The 25,965-nt window shown below is 39.8% G+C and overlaps 2 protein-coding genes and 1 long non-coding RNA gene across 3 annotated transcripts; all 3 read right to left on the reverse strand.

The window, feature by feature from the left end:
• Window positions 1–2,263: 2,263 nt before the first annotated feature.
• On the reverse strand, window positions 2,264–25,248 carry LOC126405434 (uncharacterized). The gene is made up of 3 exons (XR_007571574.1): window positions 25,117–25,248; window positions 2,591–2,712; window positions 2,264–2,425 (listed from the first exon to the last, which is right to left on the reverse strand). It is a non-coding gene; the product is annotated as an uncharacterized LOC126405434 (long non-coding RNA).
• LOC126405432 (pleckstrin homology domain-containing family F member 2-like) lies at window positions 8,958–11,992 on the reverse strand. The gene is made up of 2 exons (XM_050069161.1): window positions 11,708–11,992; window positions 8,958–9,779 (listed from the first exon to the last, which is right to left on the reverse strand). Exons 1-2 carry the CDS (start codon window positions 11,952–11,954, stop codon window positions 9,136–9,138), a joined length of 891 nt encoding a protein of 296 aa, XP_049925118.1. The 5' UTR covers window positions 11,955–11,992; the 3' UTR covers window positions 8,958–9,135.
• On the reverse strand, window positions 18,563–21,083 carry bglap (bone gamma-carboxyglutamate (gla) protein). The gene is made up of 4 exons (XM_050069162.1): window positions 20,975–21,083; window positions 20,692–20,736; window positions 19,593–19,677; window positions 18,563–18,831 (listed from the first exon to the last, which is right to left on the reverse strand). Exons 1-4 carry the CDS (start codon window positions 21,030–21,032, stop codon window positions 18,729–18,731), a joined length of 291 nt encoding a protein of 96 aa, XP_049925119.1. The 5' UTR covers window positions 21,033–21,083; the 3' UTR covers window positions 18,563–18,728.
• Window positions 25,249–25,965: the final 717 nt, after the last annotated feature.

A 25,965-nucleotide genomic window follows, 5' to 3' on the forward strand; every position in this document is an offset into this window, starting at 1 on the left:
CTGAAAAAATCTACACACTATACTATGACTTTTTTTCTGAAAAAAATCAACATACCATACTATGACTTTTACTCTGAAAAAATCAACATACTATACTATGACTTTTTTTCTGAAAAAATCAACATACTATACTATGACTTTTATCTGAAAAAATCGACACACTATACTATGACTTTTTTTGTGAAAAAATCAACATACTATACTATGACTTTTATCTGAAAAAATCGACACACTATACTATGACTTTTTTTGTGAAAAAATCAACATACTATACTATGACTTTTTTGTGTGAAAAAATCAACATACTATACTATGACTTTTTTCTGAAAAAAACCGACATACATATGACTTTTTCTCTGAAAAAATCGACATACTATACTAGGACATGTTTTGTCTGAAAACATCGACATACTATACTATGACAATTTTTGTCTGAAAAAATTGACGTACATACTATGACATTTTTTTGTGAAAAAAAAAAGACATACTATACTATGACTTTTTCTCTGAAAAAATCGACATACTTTACTATGACTTTTTTTGTGTGAAAAAATCAGCATACTATACTAGGACATTTTTTGTCTGAAAACATCGACATACTATACTATGACAATTTTTGTCTGAAAAAATTGACGTAGTATACTATGACCTTTTTTTCCTTAAAAATCGACATACTATACCATGACCGTTTTTTTCCTTACAAAAATCGACATACTATACTATGACCTTTTTTTCCTTAAAAAAAGACATACTATACTGACTTTTTTCCTGACAAAATCAACATACTTTTTTATTATTATTTTTTATGACTCACTTTACAATGACACTTTTTTCAGTGAAATACTTCATGACATCTATATTATTACATGCCAGGGATCAGTTCAGGAAGGACCAAAAGCCAGAGCAGGAGGCAGGTTTAAGGTTTAACAAAAAGTGAGGTTTAATAAAGCTGATACAAAACATCCAGAACCATCAGATAACTCAATGTTCCAATGAGAGAAGATCCAAAACTCAACTGAGAACCAACTGGGATTATATGACTTCACGTAAAAAAATCCAAACAGAATACAAGTTACCAGGGAGGAAACGGAAAAGGGAACCATACCAAAAACACAGGGATGAGCATAGGATGGAACGCATAGGAACTGACAAGGATCAAAGGGAAACACACAGGTATATATACAGAGAAAACTTATCACAAGAATGAGACACAGCTGGAGTAGATGCACACAGGCAAAAGGAGGAAAATCGGGATTGGCTAACAACAAAGGTGCGGATGGGAACACTAGGGTGCAAACAAGACTAAGACACAACAGGTGTGAAGGGAAGGTGTGATAGAAAACAGGCGGTAAAACACATAAGGTAAAAATCAACAAAATAAAACAGAATGCAGATTAAACATGAATGAATAACATGAAACAAGGAAAACAAACAGAAAACTCCAAAGCAAAGCCCATGGGATAACAGAATATAAACAAAAACCAGGATCATGACATGACATTTTTTATAAAAATTTTCATGGCAAACTATGCGATGACATTTTTTATGAAATTTTTCTTGACATACTTTACTATGACATTTTAGTAAGATTTTTTTGTGACATACTATATTATGACATTTTTAGTTTGATTTTTATGACATACCATACTAGGACACTTTTAAAATCATACTTTACCATGACAGAATTTTTTATGGCATACTGTACTAAGACATTTTTATTAATATCTTATGATACTATGACTTTTTTTGATGAAAATTTTATGGCATTCTAAACAATGATGTTTTTTTTTTTTACATACTATACTATGACATTTTATATGAAATTTGTATGCCATTTTATACTATGACATTTTTATGAAACTTTTATGACATACTACACTATGACATTTTTAGTGAAATATTTTTGGCATACTATACTATGACATTTTTAATTCAGTATTTATACTATACTAAGACATTTTTTGAATATTTAATAACATGGTATAATGATATTTTTTGAATTCTTTTTTATGACATACTTTGCTATGGCATTCTTATGACATACTATCCTGTAAAATTTTAATGACATGCTATACTATAATTTTTTTAAAACATTTTTTGGCATGATATGCTGTGATTTTTTAAATTAATTTTTGTGGCATACTATACTTTGGCTTTTGTACTGATATTTTTATTCCATACTATAGTACGACCTATTTTATGAAGTTCTTTGGCGATTAGACTTCATCATGGTGTGCATATGTCCAGGGTAGAGATGCCACTGTAGTTCAGGGATATTCCCCCGAAGATGTCTAGACACTGGTGGTGGAGGTGAAGAGGGGGATGGCTGGGGGATGATGATGATGGGATGCAGAGCAGGACTTGGCAGTGGATGTGCTGAAGACTGGAGGTGAAATGGGTTGCAGGAGGGTCGCGTCCCTTTGTCCTGAAATGACAACAGCAGAGAGGAGCACGGTTTCAAAACTGACAGCAATGATATAAATAGTCTTGAGGAGACTGTGGCAAAATCTGGTTGGATTAATTCAGAGTGACAACATTAGTCAGCTGATAGTGTGGAAGCTGGAGTGACGCAATGAGATTGCATTCTTACATTTTACAGGCTCCTTAGGAGTGGAGGCAGCGGGCAATGCAGTGGGGCTCGTTTCCCTTCCACACCAGTCGCAGCTTCCTGGGGTGTTCAGGGTCATCAGAGTGCAAGTGCTGGATGCAAACCTGGAGAGGAAAAGAATAAGTACAGTGGAGATATGGCTATATAATAATAATAATAATAATAATAATAATGATGATATATTAAAAACATTTATTAACAGTCATTTTAAAAAAATTATTTAAGTAACTTGGGTAAATTCTTTGAGCTATAGTTACATAAATGTTGGTTTTATTTTTTATTTTCATTTATTATTTCTATTTATTCATTTATTTAGTTAATGAAATAAATGGTTAATGTTAAAATTACTTGACTCACTTAGATGGAAATCTTATACATAATTGAAATATGTAAATGACAAAATAGACAAATAATTTTTTTGAGTGTATCCTTCAAGTAGATATCAACTTTTATTGTAGGCTCCTAGAAGTGATCATTAGGTGGATATGATCTTTACTGAATAAACATAACCAGTGGCGTAAGGTAGTTACAACGGGCCCCAGTGCACGTTATCATGATTGGCCCTCGTGTACACTAGTTTCTAATTATGACTTGTTGCAATGTTTGCAACATGAGGCATAGTGCACTTTACTTTTAATTTAGATCTTTGTTTCTGTTTATTTATTTATTTCTTAAAATCTAATTTTAATCCTAATTTTATCGTTGTTTTGTGTGAAGGGAAGCTGACAATTAAGGATTTCATTGTACAGTGTAAACCACTGAGTTTTTATTTTGCATATGACAATAAATTTCTTGAATCTTGAATATAGTTAAGTGCCTAAACTAGCGCCCTTTTTTTTCTTATCCTCCCTTGCCCTGCTTGCACTGTCCATATTTACACCCCTGAACATGACAGATGACAGCAGTGAATTCATTTTTCTCATGACTCACTTTTCAGTCATACTGTCCAGCACTTATTTCTTCTCTACAATGCAATGCCAACTTTTGGCCACCAGATGTCACTGTATTTACAGTCAAACTAACCCTGCAGGGACCATGTGCAGTGTTGGAGAGTAATAAACTCGGGGAAAGCTTATTGAGTGGGCCTGCCAGACACAGGCCCAGGCTCCTAAAATGTCATTCATATTTGCAGTGATTCAAAGTTCAGTTTAGGAGTCAATGTTACAATCCGTTGATGCACATACTTAAGACAATGAGTGGGAGTGATTGTGCTGTCTGAGGGTCTGAGTGGAGACCAAGGGGGTTAGACGGATAGAAAAGTTGGAAAGGGAATAGGTAGATAAAAAAGTAAGAAGGAGCATAGGGAGGGCAGAGCCAAGGAGAGACTGAACTCTCTCCCACCTGACCAGGTCCCTCATTTTGATGAAGGAAGAGAGGGGAGAAGAGAGAAGAAAGTAAAGGGAGAAAAACCTCCCTAACTTTAATTGAGGTGGAGTTTAACTAATCGATTGTTGTTGCACATACTTGCAATTGTGAGTGATAGTTGGAGCCATGCTGGGGGAGGAAGTGGAGGTTTAGGGAGGGTAAAAGTTTTATTGATGTCATCAGGTGGATACCCTCCTTCACTAGTGTTTCAATGATAGGCCAACAACACCTCCAGAGGACTCATCAGCAAGACCTGGCATCCCAGGTTCATCCCCCTCTGCTTTTACTTCCTCGTACCCTGCTGTTGTTAGTGGTATTAACTCTGGAAACAACTACCAATTCTGAGAAATAAAGGGAAAGGACTGATTTTTTATTTTACCATTACTTCTCTACTGTTACTGTTCTCATCCCAACTTGTCACATATCGTTGCTCAGTCATTGCCATCCATGCCTTCATATTACACGCTAGGTATCTTCCTGTGTTTGTTGTTGACGTTCCAGGACGGTGGATGAAGTCATGCCATGCAACACAAGAACGTGGTTAGGTGTAGAAAAAAACATTGTGGTTTGGCTCTACATTCATACAGGAAGCGATCACTTCCGCCTTCACCTGCAAAATATTACTCAAATCAGGAAGCGATTCAAAATGACGACAAAGTGACACAAAAAGATGCAAGGTAACTGAAAAGAGACACACAATGACCTTTAAGGACTCATTTACGATCATCAATGGATAAGGATATGGAGACAGAGACAGGTGGAGCCTTCAGTCTGCACTCTGCGTTCATTTTGCTTGTATTTGTCCACCTTTTCTGAAAGCTTACGGATACGGACGAAACAGAACAGTGCCACCGGAGATTGTGGAGACAGTGTAGTGTAGTTCAAGCACAATCCAACCATAATATATGTAATAATATATAGTACTATGAAGTTTAAAGCATTCTCTGTCCACATGTCAGGATGTCTACAACGCTGCCTCCGTTTAAAGGTTCAGTATTACAATGTCCTCCACCGCTGCCTCGTTTGTTGTTATGTTAAACTTTTGACTCTGCCCTTTTGTGGCATGTCTTGGCTGTATCTATGCCATCATAAAGGACGCATTTAAGTATGAGGGCAGTGACGTTTACAATGTTTGAAACAGACGTATCTGTTTTCGTTCGTAAAGGGGGAATAAATGAGCCTTAAGAAAAAACAAAATTACTAGAAAGAGATGGAAGACTACCACAAGGAGACACAAAAAGATGCATAACGACTACAACAAAACTCAAAACAACAAAGAACGAGCCCAAATCACCTCTGAGTCTGTGTGTCGTGCTCCTTTGTAGGAAAGATGGTGGTGCCCTTTGCATATCCGTGCCCAGGGACCTACTGTCTTATAATCCACCCGTGGCTGAGAGAGGCCTTCACAGTGTCTGAAACACCTGAGTGTGAGCAGTAGTTACTTTATAAATACAAAAGTAAGTCATGACCAAGCACTCCAAAAACAACATCTGCCTTTTTGCAGCATAAATCACAGAGCTCCAGTCGTCCAAACACACCACGGATAGTTAGCAAACTTTATTAAAGAAACCAAATACGAGTCCACACTGTAGCTTTAACCAGTACACTGTGATTAATAACAAACCATATAAACAATCTGATGAATGCACTCTGTAGTCAGAAGTATCTTTTGCAGGAAAATAGGCATCACTTCCTTGTTCCGTGCGAGAAGAAGTCAAACAGGTTTGACACAACATTCAATGCTATGGTGCCACTGACCTCAGATCAAGGAAGATGCAATCACAGCTTGTTAAGTCGACATATTCAATGACAAATCCACTCCCAACAGAAAGTACCTGAACTTCTCTCGGACCTCACAAAAACACACTCTCTCCCTTCAAGGTTTGCCACATAAATGCCTCACATATCTGTGAATGTTAATCCCAAACATTAACATGTCTGCTGTATATACAGGCCTATAACACGAGGAAATAAACCACAGAAAAAGCCAAACTTTCTGCAGCACTGTTGTTGGAAATGCAAACCACAGGTCAATGTCCGAGAGGAGACTTTTAAACCCAAAGCAGAAAGAGTCGATTAATTCTATACAACTAAATTAACATGTAAGTAAATCTTAGGAAGGAAATCACCAGTTATTCCAAAATCTCCATTTGGTCATATTACTGTCATCCCTTCACAGTAAAATGTCACTGCTCTTATTATAAACCTCATGAAATAAAATTTTGGACAATCACGGAACATGTGCTAACAGCAGCTACACTTGTAATCATGAAGTGATGTGTAATTTCAGCCTCATGTATACAAAACAATGTATGGAACCCCAGATGTTTATATATGCTATTAAAAAATATTAATAAAAATGACATCATGAAATAAAAAACATAAAAATGAAAGAACAACTTGTAAGATAATTTAAGAAATCATTAAAACTTAACTCATTATCATGAAAAGCTATTTTATCATTAGCCTACTTGATTTATAATAACTGGATGAATACATTTTAGTTCATTGTAGACATTTAATTTTAAAAGTCTCTTTTTATTTCATATGGCATTTTTCCAAAAAACACATTTCAATCAATTGTATTTATAAAGCCCAATATCACAAATCACAATTTGCCTCACAGGGCTTTACAGCATACGACATCCCTCTGTCCTTAGGACCCTCACAGCGGATAAGGAAAAACTCCCCGAAAAAAAAAAACATCCTTTAACGGGGAAAAAAACGGTAGAAACCTCAGGAAGAGCAACTGAGGAGGGATCCCTCTTCCAGGACGGACAGATGTGCAATAGATTCATGCGAAGTTTTGTTTCAAAACGTTGCATCATATTTTTTATTTCATATTTTATTATGTCACGTTACTGCTACTGATTTATCCAGATAGCTTCTGTTAGCCAGAGCGGCAACATGCCAACATTGTTCTGACTTGACCAAGGAGAGGCTGCTGCTATAAATAAACGCAGACACAGTAACCAAACTTGAGCTTAAAAATGCTGCTCATGCGTCCTAGCTTGCTATGCCAGCTTGTGAACTTATCAGGCTCAATAAGCATCAGAGTGTAGAGTCCGTGTTAGTGCTGCTGGCTAGCTCCTGTTAGCTTGAGAAACCAAAGATGATAGTGTCCATGTTTGTGTTGTTGATCTAGTTAGCAGGAGCTAACTGGCTAACTATGGTTTTAGTTGTTGAGCTTGTTAGCATAGATGGATTACTGAACGAGCCTAACGGGCGGAGGCCCAGGGGCCCAAAGTGTCAAGGGCCCCCTGGCCTTCACTTGGAATATGTCACTCAAATTAACATGTACTAACCAGGAAGGGATGCAAAATGACCACAAAGAGATGCCAAGAAACACAGAAAACTACTAAGAGTAATACACACAAAACTCCCCACAAGGAGACACAAAATAACTACAAAAAGACGACCCCCCCCCCCCTCTATGAGATACAAAGGACAAAAAAGACACCAAATGACCTCAAAAAGACACAAAACAACTACAAAAAGACTAAAAAGGACGAAAAAAGAATTACTTAAAAGAAACACAAAGTTTCCACTAGGAGACACAAAATGACCTCAAAGAGACACAAACTTACCTCTATGAGATACAAAGGACAAAAAGACACCAAATAACCTCAAAGAAACACAAAGTTATCTCTATGAGACACAAAATTCCCCCAAAAAGACACAAAATTACCTCAAAGAGACACAAAACAACTACAAAAAGACTAAAAAGGATGAAAAAAGACACCAAATTACTTAAAAGAAACACAAAGTTTCCACTAGGAGACACAAAATGACCTCAAAGAGACACAAACTTACCTCTATGAGATACAAAGGACAAAAAAAGACACAAAATTACCTCAGAGACAACACAAAACAACTACAAAAAGACTAAAAAGGACAGATAAAGACACCAAATTACCTTAAAAGACACAAAATTACTTAATAAAGACAGAAAATTACCTCAAAGAGACAAAGTTACCTCTATGAGATACAAAGGACAAAAAAGACTCCAAATTACCACAAAGAAACACAAAGTTATCTCTGAGACACAAAATTCACCCAAAAAGACATAAAATGACCTCAAAGAGACACAAAACAACTACAAAGAGACACAAACACAAGCAAAAAACCACAAGCAGACACAAAATAACTATGAAAAGGACTAAAAACGGCCAAAAAGACACAAAATTACCTCAAAGAGACACAAACACAAGCAAAAAACTACAAGCAGACACAAAATAACTATGAAAAGGACTAAAAACGGCCAAAAAGACACAAAATTACCTCAAAGAGACACAAAGTTATCTCTATGAGACACAAAATTACCCAATGAGGACAAAAAATGATCTTAACGAGACACAAAGCAACTATAAAGTAACACAAACAAACACAAGGAGAGACAAAATAACAACAAAATGACTAAAAAAACCCAAAAAGTCACAAGTTACTTCAAAGAGACAAAAAACAACCTCTAGGAGACACAGAATGACCATGAAGGAACACTAAACCACATAAATATGCATAACGACCACAAAGTGACACAAACCACAACACAATCTGTGTCTTGCTCCTGTGTCTCATACTCCGCCAATGGGAGCAGGGGACATGTTATTGGCACTACTTCTAAAACTATTATTTTTGAAAATAAGACTGAAATGCTATTTTATAATAATGAGTTGAGTTTTGATTATTTCTTGAATAATTATTGTTCCATTTATATATTGTTTAAAAATGTCTTAATGTGTTTATAAGTGTCATAATTATTCATTTAACTAACAACACATTGCTGCTCCATAATGATAATCCCAACAGTGAATTATACATATTTTAAATAGAGAAAGTAAAATGCATCGGAATCATCACAGAAAAGTTAGATTAGTTCACACAATATGACACACAATACTTAAATCATCACGACAGACACAAATCTTTCACCTGTTTCATCAGTGCTTTATTGTTTTTAGACAAAAAAACAAAATATTATATATATATATATATATATAGTAGATATGAAGTGCAAATGCTATTTTACATATAAATTGTCAAAGTCCTCTTACGTGATTTTCTTTTTAAAGATTTTCATTATTGACTTCTAACCTGCTGCTGTGATATTTACCTGGTCATTTTAATCCGTTCAAAAGTCCGATACTCCATTATGATACAAGTCACTCTTTCATGATGGTAGGATAATCTACATCTGGAAGGCTGTGGTGAGACAGAGGTCGCTGATTCATTGGTCGTGGGTAAACATATGTTCCCACGTGTCCCCAGGTGCCCATCTGTGAGTCCAGCCAGCTGCTGGAGGTGTAGGTCTGACTCATCTCCCCTGTATCCTCTTCATCACTGGATGCTGCCTCAATGTCCTCCTCTGAGCTGTTCTTCCCAATGCTGTCTCCCCTCATGCGAGACATCTCGTCTTCCTTATTCCTCGTGTGACAGAAACTGCAGACCCTCAGCCTCTTGGTGGGGTGAATATGGTCTATCACCGCTCGCTCCTTGGAGCACGAGTTGCAGACCAAAAAGCCGCATTTTCGGCAGTGGTGCCGGCGCTTGGTGGCGGTGAACTTGTTGAAACAGCGCATGCATTTGAAGGCCACTGGGTCTGGGATCCAGGCAACGGCAAAGGTGGAGCGGGGTTGGCTGCTGCCGGCCTGCAGCAGGTTTGACCGGCATTCTTCAATGTGGTCTATCCAGGCCCGCTTCTCCTCGAATGAAGGGGCGGACACATAGAAGGACTTGCGGGGTGTACGGATGAGCCATTGGTTCTTCATTCCATCTCCGTCCTCTACGTCCTCCAGCTGGATACCCTCTGAAAACACATTGACAATGGCATATTGGTAACAGTGCAGAGATGCTATGGTATTGTTAGCACGCTTGTCCATTAGCCTACTACTCTCAAATTCTCTGCTTTGCTTTTTCCTATTGTCGAACAAATGAAATGCAGTTAAATCAACAACTCATCGTGTTCCGACTTGCACCTTTTGTTATACAATGATAAAGATAACTTTGGTTTTATAGCCTGAGGTTTTGAGATATCAGCCATTGAAACCACTGCAGCTGAATGGAGGTGAATGGATTTTCCTTTTGAGATGTTCAAAGCATTAAGTTTGTTCAACTGAGGAACCACAGGTGGAGGTGTTCTGCTGTTTGACTGGGAGTCCCCCAGGAGTCAGTATTGGGTCCACTTTTATTCATCATCTATCTCGTTCCCCTGGGCACAATCCTTTGTCACCATGGTGTTTATTTCCACTGCTACACAGATGACACACAGTTCTACATCTCCACTAAACCCTCCACTGCCCTTCCTCCCACTTCTCTCACCGTCTGCTTTGAGGAGCAGGAACTTTTTGAAGCTTAACGGCAGCAAACCTGAGGTGCTGCTCATAAGTTTTATAAGCTTATTCACTTTATTAATCCCCCTGAGGGGAAATTCAATGTTTTCACTCTTGCTTGTCAATTACACACAGGTCACAAACAGGACCTATACATGCACAAAGTGGAGAGATCTCAGAGTGAGGGGGCTGCCCTTTGGTTCAGGCGCCTGAGCCATTGGGGGGTTCGGTGCCTTGCTCAGGGGCACCTCGGCAGTGCCCAGGAGGTGAACTGGCACCTCTCCAGCCACCAGTTCACGCTCCATATTTTGGTCCGGACGGGGACTCGAACAGGCGACCCTCCGGTTCCCAACCCAAGTCCCTATGGACTGAGCTACTGCCGCCCCATTGGCTCCAAAAAACATCCTATCCAAAATCCAAAACACCCAAGTCCCACTTATCATCCTTCACAACTTCCCTGTACCCACACCATGAGCATCAGTGTCATTCTGGACAGCACTATTTCATTTGAACCCCACATAAAAAACATAACCTGGACTGCTTTCTTCCACCTCCGCAACATTTCTAGACTTAACCCATCACTGTCCCAGTCCAGCCCCGATGCTTGGTCCACGCATTTGTTACATCCTCTATTGACTATTGTAATGCAGTACTCTCTGGCCAAAACCCATTAACAGGCTTCAGATCATTCAAAACTCTGCTGCCCGGATCATCACCTGCACCAAATCATTCGACCACATCACCCCCATTCTCATCCAACTACACTGGCTCCCTGTTCAGTACCAGACTGGCTACAAAAACCTGCTCACTTTCGAAAGCCCTCCACAACCTAGCCCCCACTTATCTCTCTGAAGTTCTTCAGGAGTACACCCCTTCCCACTCCCTGTGCTCTTCCTCTGCTGGTTCCCTGAACATTCTCACCTCACGCCTCAGTACCATGGGTGCCAGAGCTTTCAGCTGTACTGCCCCCAGGCTCTGGAACTTCCTACCTCCAGACATCCGACAGTCTGACAGCATAACATCCTCCAAATCCCATCTCAGAACCCATCTGTTCAAACTGGTTTATACACTTTTACAATGACTGTCAAACTGTCAAAAGTAACCTGCATTTCCAGAAAAATGTCTTGTTTCTTCAGGCTTATCAGCAGAAAGAACTATTTGCTCCGTAGTAGTTTCAGTGGTATGATTTTTTTGTTGCTTTGTGTAGCACAAATATATAAATACCATTTACCTCCATTCTATTGCCGTGAACTTCTGCACACAATGCAAAGGCAACACCAAAGCACTAACAAAAACTTGGTCACTATAGATTGGAGCGATGAAAACAAATGCTAGTTTGAACATTTCCTGTCTGACTGGATCAAGAGTTCTGCTGAGCTGCAGCAGAAGCAGGTAAATTACTCACCTAAAGGAATGACCTTCTGTTTTTTGTGCCAGCGGCCATTCAGGATAATGCTGCCGTACACCAGAATGTCGTTGAAGAGAAAGAAAGACTTCGGCTGGGGCTTCCGACGACCCTGTTTCATCAGATGGCCCTGTCCCATGAGAACCCGACCCGATTTGGACAGGCTCCCCCCTCCTGGGCCAAATGAGTTCTCCACAGCCTGGATACGCTGTCGGTTCTCCCTCTCAAAAGTTAACAGGTCCATCATGGTGACCTAGTATCTGTCTTAGCCCTCGGTTTACACATGTACAAGGCGTCAACAGCAGGCTGAGTTATATAAAGGCTTGTTGGCACAATGGGACTTCCCAAGTTTAGACTGAAGACAAACAGGTTATACAGGAAATAAAAGAGACGGAGAGGTGTGGGGCTGCATGCTGAAGCACACTTAGAATTACATTCAATTAGCATATATGTTTTTAAAGGTAAAATGTTTCTCTGCAAATTCAGAGCAAATAACAGATGAAAAGCAATTAGTGCATTTACTTAAAATAATACTTCACCCACAAAATGATCATTTGTAAATCAATCAGTTGTGCCGTGTGATCTTGAATTCATGAAGAAAACTTTGTTTTTCTCACATGCCTCCATGGAAAAAGGTGAACATATTGATTTATTGACTGATTGGGGTCCACATTTAACAACAACAAAACTATATGAAATCATCTGTTTACAAACTCTCACGCAGCTCTTGCAGTATAATTCAAGTCTCATTTATCCGTATGCTCAGTACTTCACAAACACATGCATTTTTAACTAAAACCTTACTATTTAAAACTGAACTTAAGGTGAATTTTATCTGAGCTCTCTTCAAACGCTAATAATAGAGCATAGCAGTATTTCAGGCAGGACACGATGTCAAGCTCGGCTCACATCCCAGCTACATCAGCTGATCTCAAACATCCCAGTCAACTGATGGATCAGCTGATTGATGGAGGGGAGCCAGCTGTTAGATCACATGATTCCTTTCTACGCAACCAATTGGTGAATCTCATTCAGGGTGCCCTGTTTGAATTGCTCTTGCCTGCCTACTGTTGCTGCTTCCTCTGCAAGCTGCTCTGTAACCCGCCTGCACCCCAGCTCCTCCTTTTCATGTTGTGTCTGACTTATCAACGTCATTTCTGTTTGTCATTGCTGCTGCTCTGTTCTCTTCCCGGGGGATCTTTGCTGCTGCTCTTCCTGCTTTAGACTTTCCATGTAGGTGCATGGAAGGGCAGAGAGGTTTGCTGTCTCTGCATCAGGCTGTCCTCATTTGCACATGGAAGGGCAGAGAGGTGTGCTCTCTCTCCGCCTTAGGCTTCCTGCGTAGGTCAGAGGAAAGGCAGAGAGGCCCCAGAACAGAGTCATAATGCCAAACTTAATACTGCAAATGGAAATAAAGTTTACTTTGACTTAAGTGTTCCTGACTGAACTTAAGTCTTTAGCAACAATGGGAATGTCATTAGTTTTGCAGGTATTTAATCATAAACCAAAGTGCTAGACACAATAAAATTCAAAATTCAGATTTTTTTCAAACAAGAAACAAAAAATAGAATTTAATTCAATATGAATCTTATATTTCTTATGTAAAACTATTTGAGCAGTTATGACGAGTGACAGTCGGTGTCAATATAAATTACTATTCGGATGAAACGTAAAATTGGAGGAACAAAGTAGCAACCTGCGAAACAAGTGTTGCAAGAGACTGAAATTCTTAAACTATATTAAAAAAAAGTAAAAGGCTGTTGACTTAACAAGACCTCATGTTTCAAAATCTGACATGTTATTGAGAGACAGGTTAGGCAGCTCTGCTGCAACTGGAGTGAAAGAGAAACAACCTTTGCTGCCAACTGGTGCTAGTCATTCCACAGACATCTTGTGGTGTCTCTCCCACGGTAAACAGGTACTAACTATGCAAATCAGCCAGATGGCCCTTAGGCTTTGTCATCAAATCAGAGACACTTCTTGGTCAATCGTAATGCAGTGTGTATTAAACACGTATGGTAAAATATAAGGGAAACTCCAAAGGGTGGGGGAAAGAGGTTTCATGAGGAAATACATTTAAAGCTGTCAGTTCAGGTATTGACAGGACATTTTGATTTGGTTTAAGTTAGGGGAACTTCCTGAGAATAAACTACAATTAAATCAGTCAAACATGTTTATCATAGTTACTTCATTAGCATAACATTAAACATATTACCTTTTCACCTGGATAAAATAAAGCTTAGCTACTCAGTTATATGATAACTGATATTATTAAACATTACTCGGGCCATGAAGCATGTTTCTAAAGACCATCTCTAGCATCAATGCCAAGAATGTTAAAGGAATGATTTCATGTTTTGGAAAATACCCTAATTCACTTTCTAGCTGAGAGTTGAATGACAAGATGAACACTGCTCTCAGCAATCAGCTGGTTAGCGTAGCTTAGCACATAGACTGGAAACAAGGGGAAACAGCTAGCCTGGCTGTTTCCAGTCTTTGTTTTAAGCTAAGCCATGCTAGGCTAGCTAAATTTTTAACATCAACATTAAGGTGGTGTCAATCATCTCAACTAAACAATCTTTATTTTGTCCAAATTACATAATTATAACTGACAAATAGTCGAGATCCTACACATTAATAAGAGGTGGGAACAAGTCATTGTAAGTCCCAAGTTTTTGCACTTAAGTCCCAAGTCAGGACAGGAAAGTCTCGAGTCAAGTCCCAAATCCTCAACTTTTGAGTTTCGAAACACCTCATCATGTGGTTTTCCATAAACGTAATGCCAACATTGACTTTACAAAAATTGTCAATGTTGTTTATATTTTGCATTTATTTGTGAAAACAAGTCTGTAAAAGGTTACTTAGCATGTTAAGCTAACGTCAGTTAAACATTAGCTTGTTGCTCAGTGTTAGCTGTGTGTCGTCATCTGTAATTTTCGTCCTGTACGTTTTGCAATCTACATTTTTGATGTGTATTTGGTACATGACCTATATCTTTGGGCTTGGGGGAAGGTATCAAGTACTTTCAAGTCAAAAGGCTCAAGTTTAAGTGACGTCATGAGTCATTGGTGTTAAAATCCAAGTCGAGTTGTGTTTTGATTTTCTCAAGTCGAGTCTGAAGTCATCGAATTTGTGACTGGAGTCTGACACGAGTCCAAGTCATGTGACTCAAGTCCACAACTAATTGGCACTGATTATATGTAAATTAGCCTACAACCCAATCATCAGTAAAATGTTGGCATTGTACGTTTCTGCAAACCACTGAACATTTGTACATTATTATGTAGCAGATACGTTGCAACTTCACATTAAATTAATTTGTCAACTTAGGTTTGGGAGCAGAGCCACGCCACAACCACACCTCTAATTACCTGCCAAGCCCACTTATACCTGGTCAATCCATCCTGCTCTGTCTGTCTCAGGTTTCTCGACACACACTCCCTTTCCCTTCATCCATCATCCTCCCTACCTCATCCCTACCAACATCCTCTCCTCTTATTCAATGTGGTGCATACCTCCCATGTCTCATTCTAGGTATCGTCTGGGAACTGTAATCAGCTCAGGTGGAAAAACGCCTGAGACAAACCCATACACTTAGTCTCCCTCTGCCTGAACTCCAGTACATCCTCCCAGATCAAGATAACAGAAGATATAGTATAGTACATATCATATAGTACATCAGTAGGTGCCAGCATCAGTGTCACTGTGGTTTTGCAGGAATGAAGAGAAACAAAAAGAATGTCAAAGATACTGAGAGTGTTATAGAGGACAACACAGTAGTTTCATCTGTCATAGAGGGACAGACTTGTCTGACAACATACTCGAGCGCTGTGCACATCAAGGCCAAGACGCTGCAGCCCTGATAGCTGCAACAAAACAGACACACACTTCACAAGAGGCAGTGTCAGGCAATAAAAAACAACCCTGAGTCTCCACAAAATGTGCTGCAGAGGCTTTTATGCCCTCATTGTCAATTTTTCCATGGTATCGAAAACCATAGAAAGTGTTGCATTTCAATATTTTCAAGTTATTGTACTGAAGTTAGAAATCTCTGTATAATGACACCCCCACTGGTTTATATGTGAAGCCATGGAGCCCCTCATGTGAGATTACAAGTACAGCTAGAGAGCTAGAGAAAGTGCATTTACTCTGAATTTAAGATGTATTTATCAACTCTAAAACTGATCAGAAACAGTGGGTTTTGCTGTGTTTAGGTCAGAGAAAATATGATTCTTATAAATACGTTTGGAAAAATGGTTTGAAAAGATCCTGTCCAAACCAAAAGTAAAGGATCACAAACAGCTGAATCGTACATTACATCACTTTTATGCAGGCGCCAAAGAAGTAACACAGCTGAGAACTGGTATTCTTCTACTTCCTTGTGTTGGGACATTCACAAACTCTCAGATGATGTAATCTGTGTGATGTAAAGTGGAACGCGGACCTATGATGGTTTCATTTACACATCATCAAAAGCCAGATTGTTCATCAGCCCAGAGTCTTTGCTATTCCCTCAAGAAGTCGAACTGAATTGAGTAAATGTTTTCCTGCTGCCATAATACTCAATTCAGAATATTGAAGACCACATTTACTCAACACTATTGGGGATCCTTGATTTGCAATTAGAGCAGCTCAGGTTATTATGGTATGGCTTTACTCAGCTAAACATTCATTCTGTGACTCTACTCCAGCATAGTGTAACAAAAACAGGCTTTGGGGGCGCGAGTGAGCAGGTTATGGAGTAAGACGTCTTTTTTATAGCCCTTGTAGGATCAGCAATATTTTCTGAATGAAACAGCCATTTCTACATGAAGACCTGCTTAAAGGTTCACTGAGGCCACCATAAAGACACTAAAAGCTGGATTACGAGAGGAATGCCGATCTGAATGGCAGAAAAGCTCAAAAAATACAAATGGTAAATGGACCTGCACGTGTATAGCGCCTTTCTAGTCTTCCAATCACTCAAGCACATTCACATACAGGGTGCCACCTGCTACTGAGTTTTTAAACACACTCAGACACCGATGGAACAGCCATCAGGAGCAATTTGGGGTTCAATATCCTGCCCATCGACATGTGTACAGGTGGAGGGATGGAACCGCCGATCTTCCGATTAGTGGACAACCCACTCTCCCTTCTGAACCACAGCCACGGCGTGCAAGAACTACCCAGACTTCAGGTAAATCAGACCAACCCTTGCCGGACACATATGGAAAGTGGAGGTTATGTCATCCAAAACTCCTGGAAACCTTTCTTTCCCATGTACACTGTTATATGCACTATTCTCAAGCCAATTGAGATAATAGAATGAAGCAATATCACACGAGAGGGAGGGCTGTTGTACTGAATAGCAGCACACTTGTGATTTGGTCGTAGGCACGAGGCTGCAGGCACAGTGCCGAAGACAATCACAGCTGTGCTGATATTGCTTTTATACAGCAATTCTACAAGCGCCATTTATTACTCAGTAGTGAAAGGCAGAAACAGGTTATGATTTGTGTGTTTATTTAAAAATTTATTTGGCTTCACCAACACAAATAGTTCCACAGCTACACTGGGACTGAACTGTCGCCAACCAACATTCAAAGAGACAAATATTTTTGTCAGGGATTTATGACTTTTGCTGTAGACAACAAAGGTCTGAAGATTTGATTGCTACGTTTTTTTGAGTTGGTTTTCTTTGTTGTTTGTGCACATGAAGCACTAGGGGTGTGCCATATCATCTCGTTCAATCCAATAACAGTATGATTTTTAATTTCATTTGAAAAATTCATATCGTGATACTTGCGATGTTTCGACTTGTTGACCTATGACCTCATACTGAAGCATAGCTTAAAGTGAAATTATTACCAACTCCGCGGTGGTTCCAAAAAGAGGAGCAGCTGCAGTAGTGTGGAATAAACTGTGGCGTCCTGAATGTTTTATGAACAGCCCCGGACTTCTCAGACTCTTTTAGTGACTTACCGCTCAGAGGGAACTCATTCAGCGGCTCCTCTGGCAGCAGCACAGCGTCTCTACCTCTCCTCTCTCGCTGTGCGCACACGGGAGTCAGTATCGTCAAGTGATTTTGCCATAAACCTTTGGTAATGTAAACCTACGTGAAAAAACTCCATATATGTGAATGTGTGATAGTTGTGGTATCATAACAGCCTGTCACAGGTTACAGCGTGATTAGAGGAGAAATGGCAGAGCATAAAAGTCCAGGTGGAAAAAAAACAACTCAATCATTTAGGATTTTACTAAAAGAAGGAAATCACCTGTTGATTTATATATGTATAGATCCCAGGGGATATTTGTTGTATTTAGGAGCTGTTTAAATGTGTAATTTGTGGTCGATTTTATTTTGTTGAACTATTAATATTGTAACAGAACATGAATCTCACTCTGAGTTACTGCTGTTGTTCACACACTAAAGAAATGAGAAATCATCTTAATATTTACTGAATGTTTGAAGGTAAACTGTAAAACTACATCACTTATTTTGTTGCAATTCCATTTTCTTAAATGAAAAATTAATTTTTTTTTTCACTAATTTGCTATGTCATCAGGAATATCACCCACCCCTATGAAGCACTCTAGATAACATCTGCATTATATGAATTATGGTGTCTTGTGAGCCCATACTTGTGTACATGAGACAATAAAAAAGCTCAAAGAGGCAAAGTCTGCATATTTGGATTTTCCTGAAGACAAACGAACACTCTTTTTGTCTAGTAAACTTTTTGGATGTCTATTCCTGTTAAACAGTGAAATCTAGTGGCCACAACTTGTCAAAGCTGTTAGTCAGAAAATATCCAGAGTCACACACACAGCATAGTTTTATATATCTTTATTTACTTTCATCACTCTACTCTACAGGTTAACAGAGACAATTCTGCCGGTCTATGCAGGAGGGAAAAATAAATTCCCGATGCACTCCCAACACATCTCACTTTTTAATTCAACTTTGACATAATGGAAAAGTTTCCACAGACTTTTTTTGGTGTCACTGTAAAGACAATCAGTTGTTGTGGTCTGGCCTCTAATAGGGGATTGGTCCATAGTAGGCGGTATAGGCGGCAATGATCCCCTGCGTGTCCATCATCTCGTCACAAGCCACGTTGAGCTCACACACCTCTCTCAGGCTGAGTGGAGAGACAGAGAGGGGAACGATTACAGAGAGGCAACACACAGGAGATGCTGTTTGTGCAGATTTATGTCATCTGTCTGTATAATCAGCCATCAACACTGTTAGGACATGCTTAACATCTTAAGTGCATCTACAATGTTCGATCATTCTCAATCGGCTCCGTGTAGCCTTTGGTTCCTGGGAAAGTGTGTTCGCGACAGAAAGTCAGTCTGCGTTAAAATGCATCAACAAGTTTTCAGCAGTGACATAAATTAAGACGAGACAGTTGCACCCGAGGGAAGTAGCTTCACCTCCTGAGAAGTACCCCTGAGAGAGCCAGCTTAGTTTGGTGAATTATTAATGATCAGAAAGATAAATAAATGGACTTGTATGGCACCTTTCTAGGCTTCTGACTACTCAAAGCGCTTTTACACTACTTGTCACACGCACTTAATTTGGGGTCCAGTTTCTTGCCCTAGGATTCTTCAACATGCAAACTGGAGGATCGAACCATTGATCTAATCGGTGGACAACTCCCTCTACCGTCTGAGCCATAGCCACCCAAAGATAAGAAATGATCTTAGCTGAAGAGAGGTCGACCAAAACTCGATATACAATGTTTACAGGAGGTGAGCAGCTTCTCTTGGATGCACTCCTCGAGCTAACCTTTGATTTATATACCATGATCTGAGCATTAATAAAGTGTGACAATACTGTAAGAGATTTCTGTCTCGTTCCTGTTTTGTCACGACATGTAAAAGTAGAGGAGTGAAATACCTCTCCAGCTGGGCCAGGGACAACTCTCCAGGAGCTCTCTTCTGTCTCACCACTGAGGCGGCCGCGTCCCTCTCCACAAACATACCTGCACATCATACACATCGAACATCATCATTTTTTTAAATACACAAGATATCCATTAAACAACCAAAATCTAATGCGTGTGGAAGATTCAACTTACAAAATGACGTATATCTTATGAAATAAAATCGAATAAAATAAATGAATTTTAAATTAAATAAAAAAAGGGAGCGACAGAAGTTCAGTCCGACTTGCTTTGGGGACCAAAAGGTCGCTGGTTCAAGTCCCGACTCAGACGATATATGGATTGTGGACTGGTAGTTGGGACGGTATCAGTTGCCTCCTGGGCACTGCTGAGACACCCCTGAGCAAGGCACCAAACCCCCGACTACCCAAGGTGCCTGTCCATGGGCAGACCCCTCTCCCTGGGCAGACCCCTCTCCCTGATATCTTCCCATTTAATGTATAAATCCTGTTTGTACGTGTGTGTGTGTGTGTGTGTGTGTGTGTGTGTGTGTGTGTGTGTGTGTATGACAACAGAGTACAAAAATTAAAAAATAAATTTTCAGGGCCGTGCGAAGGCCTTCGATGGGGCAGGTGCTCAAAGTTACAAAGGGGCACCTGAAACAATATTCAAATGTAGCATGTAACCTTACAACAAACCGCATCATATTATTGTCATTTACAGTGTTTATTTATTGATTTACAGTATATATAATTTTTCTGTCTTTAAGGTGACGTTCCTAGATAAACCTGTATGGGATTCTACCTCACCTGCACTCGTATTTTAGCACCGAAAGCGCTGCAAGGACCTTTTGTAATGCAAGGAATTATTATCATCATTATTTAGGATTTGTGTTTTTAATTCTTGGATGTTTAAATGCTCAAAAAACTCAGCACACACATCAGACGTGGGGAAAATTCTAATCTGATATGGGTTTCTATTTACTTTTGCAAATAAACAATAAAAAATAAAAACACAGTATTTCTCTTTGAGTCAAACTGACTCAAATATGTTAAATATTCATGTAACATCGCTGATACAGTCAAAAACAATATTTCTGAATCATGATCTTACCATCCTGAGCAGGGTTTTCAGCAGGCTGGGCACCAGTGGAGGCATCTGTCAAACATGATGGGAAAAATATGAATAATAATATCATTTATTTTATTATTTTCAAAACAGGAAGTGTTTCTCAAGTGATTAATTAAGCCAGTAAAAAAAACAAATCAGCTGGCTATATATTTAAAAATAGTCGTAGCCTTTAAAATTGTTTGCAGAGCAACATACAGTTGAATTAATATAATATTACACTATAATAAAGAGCTTTTCTGACATGTACTGTCGTGCAGTATATTACCTGAGGTCAGGCAGATGACAGCCAGGGAGCAGAGAACCAGGACGGCCAAAGTCTTCATCTTTCAGCTTCTTTCTTCAGCGTCAGCAGAATCAGGCAGCAAGTGGGGCCGGAGAGTTCAACAGCTTCAACTTAAATACACTCTGGTTTTATAGATGGGGCCCTCACTGTGGTATGTGATTGGTTAGGGGATCATATGTCACACACCCACAGGGATGCAGAGATACACACCTCCATAAAAATCATTATGCAAAAATACATTTTATGTGTTTGTTTGCGTAAATGGACACAGAAGTAGGAACACTGAGGAGGAATATCAGCTTCCAAAAGGGGGGGTATTGTCATAGGTGTAGATTATGGGGGGAAGGGGGACACAAGGGAGACATCCCCCGCAATATTTAGAACATGTGCCCCAAAATTAAAGACATTTACCGCATAAAAATGATGCACAAAAGCCACAAATTGGTGCATAAAAATCACCAGGATGCAGGAAAGAGTTTGCTCCTGGTGGCGGACCCCAAACCTATCGTTTCATGTGTGCCCACCCCAATATTGAAATAAAACCTGCGCTCTTAGTATTTGTTTTACAGCACAGGTGATGAGAAAACAAATGTGGGTGACTCACAGCCGCAAATATCCTCTGCTGGATGTGTTTGTCAATGAAACATATTTCACACCTTGTTTAGGTCATTTTCACCACTGCTGAGAAACCAGCTTGTCCTTGTGAGTAATCGCTCTCATGAGCAGTTTCTTCTTCTACATCTTCAAATAGAAGCTTTTTTTGTACAAGGATGAAAGAAAAGTAGTTAAAGACATGAAGATGAAATGTTTAAACACTGAGATGCAGAATGATGCGACATCAAAAACAAATCACAGACTACTTTCTGTCAGGGATAAAATGTTAGGAATGCAGTGCCAGCTGGCAGCCTGGAGAGGTCAGAGTTTCACAGCACACCCACTCACTGTGTACATGTAGGTCACTAAGTGCACACACAGCAGAGAGAGGCATGTAACACAAAGTAAAACGGAGAAAACCGCAGCCGCGCATCATGTGACATGATTTAAATCCGAGGGCCCTTTTTTTTATTGCAAACCGCGGTGATTTCCTACAGAAAGAAAGCAACATTTAGAAACAAAGCCAGCGTGTTTGAAGACTTGGAGGAGGGTAATTTAAAATGTGGAAAGATATTTTTAACAAAAACAAGTGGGTGGTTTGCCAATAAAGTGGCAGAAAGCTTCATTCATCAAGTGGAACATGTTAATTAAAACACAGCTCGCCTCTAGATGGATGTTTTTGTTTCTTTCACCATTTTTAAAACATCTGACTTTTTTTATTTTTTTAATGGTTATTTAGACAGGATGTTGGGGAAAGATGCTGATGCTGAATATTATTCCATCCATCCATTTTCATCTGCTTATCTGGGCCAGGTCGCAGGGGCAGCAGGCCAAGCAAAGCACCCCAGACGTCCCTCTCCCCCACAATCCTTTCCAGCTCATCCTGGAGGACCTCAAGGTGTTCCCAGGCCAGACGAGATATGCAGTCCCTCCAGCTTTGTCTGGGTCTGCCCCGGGGCACCCTACCAGTGGGACGTACCCCGAACACCTCTCATGGTGTTCTGGGCACGAGAATCGCCACCTTAACGTGGTGGAGAGGTTTGCATGTGCCTGTGAACCTGGGAGCTGTGTTGTCCTGATGGCTGCCCCAAGACAAAGTGGTCCCAGTGGAGGGGCCAGACTAAGAGCGTTTCAAGAAGACCTTGATGAAACGGTATATTCGGATTGCGCTCTCTCTGTCCTCTGCTGTTGCAGGCACGAAACGTACCGCTGATTGTAGTCGCCCGCTACGTTTATCTCCTCCACTTGCAATCAGCTCTGCTGCCTGTTGCACCAGACTGACCTCTGGTGGTGCGCAATGTGCACAACATGCGAAACATCATCAATACAGCCTCTCCAGTATGAAGTTAATAGAAAGATGAGCGTCTGTATTTTTGACAGTATTGAAAATGATAACATCTAGATATTTAGATACCCTTATATACCATAATACCATGATACCGCCCTAGCACTAAAGCCCAGCTCAGACTGAAGATCTGTGGCGAGACAAAGGTTTTAGAACGTTGCAGAGAAAAGTTGCAGCGGTGTGAACTGGCCAGTCTGAGTTCGACTCAAGTCGGCTGATGATGTCACCTGCAACTCAGCTGGTCAAATCACCGGTGGCTGGTTTTAGAACATAGCATATCACTGGTTCTACAGCCAATCAGCTTGTAGTGAAGTCCGCTGGTCAAGTCAAAATGACCGCAGACAGCATGTTTGCTTGCTGCAGCAGGTGCGTCGTCCCCACCAAGCCCTCTGTTTCCGTCCTCACGGTGTGCTGGTGTCAGACAGTGGGTCGCTACTTGCTGCTGCTCACTGTGTGTGCTTATGTCCCCACACACACACACACATTCTCATTGACTCACTAATTGGCACTGGTTACATATCATTGTGGCATACTGATTATCAATACGGTTGATCTGATGCTCGTTTTATGTTGTTCGCCATTTCATCACTACTACGAATGCAGCTTTAGTCATCATCTCATTATCACTATCCTCATTCATATTCTAAGAAGCTACAAATTATATTCAGCCACAAAACAAGCCTGAAAAGCTGGAAATCAGAGCAGAAGCACAGAGAGCTGTTGCATAGAGATGATACACCATCTCATCTAGTTGCATTAATGTGAACCGGCAGGTTTTTAGAACATTGCAGAACAGCGCGTTGCAAGTAGTTGCATGTTTCAGCTCATCTCGTCGCAAATCTTTGGTCTGAACTGGGCTTTAGTAAGATCCTTTTTGTTAAAACACAAAAAGCCATGAAATCGCCATCACCAATTCCACCAGACTCCATGTAAATTAAATGTGTTTAGAGTCAGCACATTCTAGGTCTGACTGGGTGAATTAAGAGTTTATTTCAACCAAACCAGAGTATGCCATTGTTGTAACAGTGCAGAGACGAACCAAGACTGTTTTTGTGAGTTTTAATTTGCGTCTGTCAACTCTGAATGAAGTGCTTTTTATAATAATAAAATTACTGTTTATTTAAATGGAGTCTGGTGGGCTTGGTGATGCTGTATCTAGTTAAACACAAAGGATGTTACTCTTTATTGAAAAGGTCAATCTCTGTAGGGTACTTTCTGTAATGTTGTCAAACACTTGCAAGAACAATCTACAGACAATCACAAAAACAAGCACATTTAGTGGACACAATTAACGGAGCACAAATGCCCTGCGTGGTTGCATTGCGGTCTGTTTTGCTGTCGGCTGCAGCCCTCTTGCTCAATACTGTACCGATTTTAAAAAATGCTGTTCCCATTAGTCACTCAGACACAAAAATATGGGGAAACAGGGTCCAGGTTGAAAAAATACCAGAGTTTCCCTTTAATCTCTGATATGAAAATGCCCTCTCAGACATTTTTCTCTCCTGCTCCTCTCGTCTCTTTTCCTGACTAGATATTTAGATTCTGGACTGGTCCTGACAGTATCATATGGGGTGTAATTTGACTGTCTGGGTCAATGTCGGTGCCTTGGCTCATTTCAGGGGCAGACTTGAAGGATTCAACCTCAGGACAACTTTAATTGTGCACATATGTGGCCTTGTGGGAACATGAAAAAACAAACATCTAGCATGACTGTCTCTTCAGGCCTGTGCCATGCTGACATCTCCTGCGTGCTGACCTGTCTTCGTTTGCGTGACTGTCTGCAGCAGTGAGGATGCACAGATGTGTGGTGTGTTGCCCAGATTTCTCCAGAGATTACAAGAAAACAGATCTTCACAACACATATTGAAATCAGCAGTGATTTGTGTCATTGTTTAACCCATAAACAAGCAAGTGGTGGAAACAGACTAAATATTAGCTCCAGTAGGCCTGCTGTACCTCAGCACAGTGGCACCCTCATAAAGTTTTCATGGGGTGGCCAGATGGGGACACTGAAAGTCTTGGGTTGGCACACCAAAACCAGAAGCTATAACTGAATTTCAGGAATATAAAGACTAAAGCTAGCTTAAAACTACATCAAAATGAGTGTTACATGGGTACTTGTACCGATTTTCAACCACCTTTGTATCATAACAATATGGATAGTGTGTAAATGAATCCATCTTACCATCACCTAGATCTTCTTGATCATCTTTCAGTTAAAATCCAGATTTTTGCTAGCGCTGGGACTGTTGCTTGATTATTAGTTACTTGAGCCACACATTGTACTTCCGTATTTTCATATGCCCGCCAACACGGACACAAAGAGTATAGAGACGGATCAAGAGAGAAACTCGCCCCAATCAAACGGTAAAACTAAGCAGTGCTGATCAAATATAAACCAACATTCTGTTACTGTATTACCTATTAATTGCCTAAACTATCTTTAGAAACATATTTAAGTGCGCTGTTTGGCTATGACACGACAATTTGTGAACCGGAAGTGCGCGCCATACTGTTTCCTGTATTGTAAAAAGAAAGGCTAACAATTCTGAGATGAAACGGTACAACTAAGTAGTGCTGATCAAATATAAACCATATTTTGTTACTGTATTGCCTATTTCTTGCCTAAAATGTCTTCAGAAACATATTTTAATGCGCTGTTAGGCTCTAATACGAATAATTGTGAACCGGAAATTGGCGCCATACTATTTCCTGTATTGTAAAAACGAAGACTGAAAATACAGAGATATAGAGATATAGAGACGGATCAAGAGAGAAACTCGCCCCAATCAAACGGTAAAACTAAGCAGCGCCAATCAAATATAAACCAATATTCTATTGTCTATTTCTCACCTAAACAGTCTTCAGAAACACATTTTAGTGCGCTTTTTGGTTATAATACAAAAATTTGTAAACAGGAAGTCTATGCCATCCTGTCGTGTAAAAACAAAGGCTAAAATTACTGAGATGAAACGGTAAAACTATGCAGCGCTGTTCAAATATGAACCAATACTCTGTTACCATATTGTCTATT

The sequence above is a fragment of the Epinephelus moara genome, chromosome 18 (assembly GCF_006386435.1).
Source record: "Epinephelus moara isolate mb chromosome 18, YSFRI_EMoa_1.0, whole genome shotgun sequence".
Taxonomy (NCBI): Eukaryota; Metazoa; Chordata; class Actinopteri; order Perciformes; family Serranidae; genus Epinephelus; species Epinephelus moara.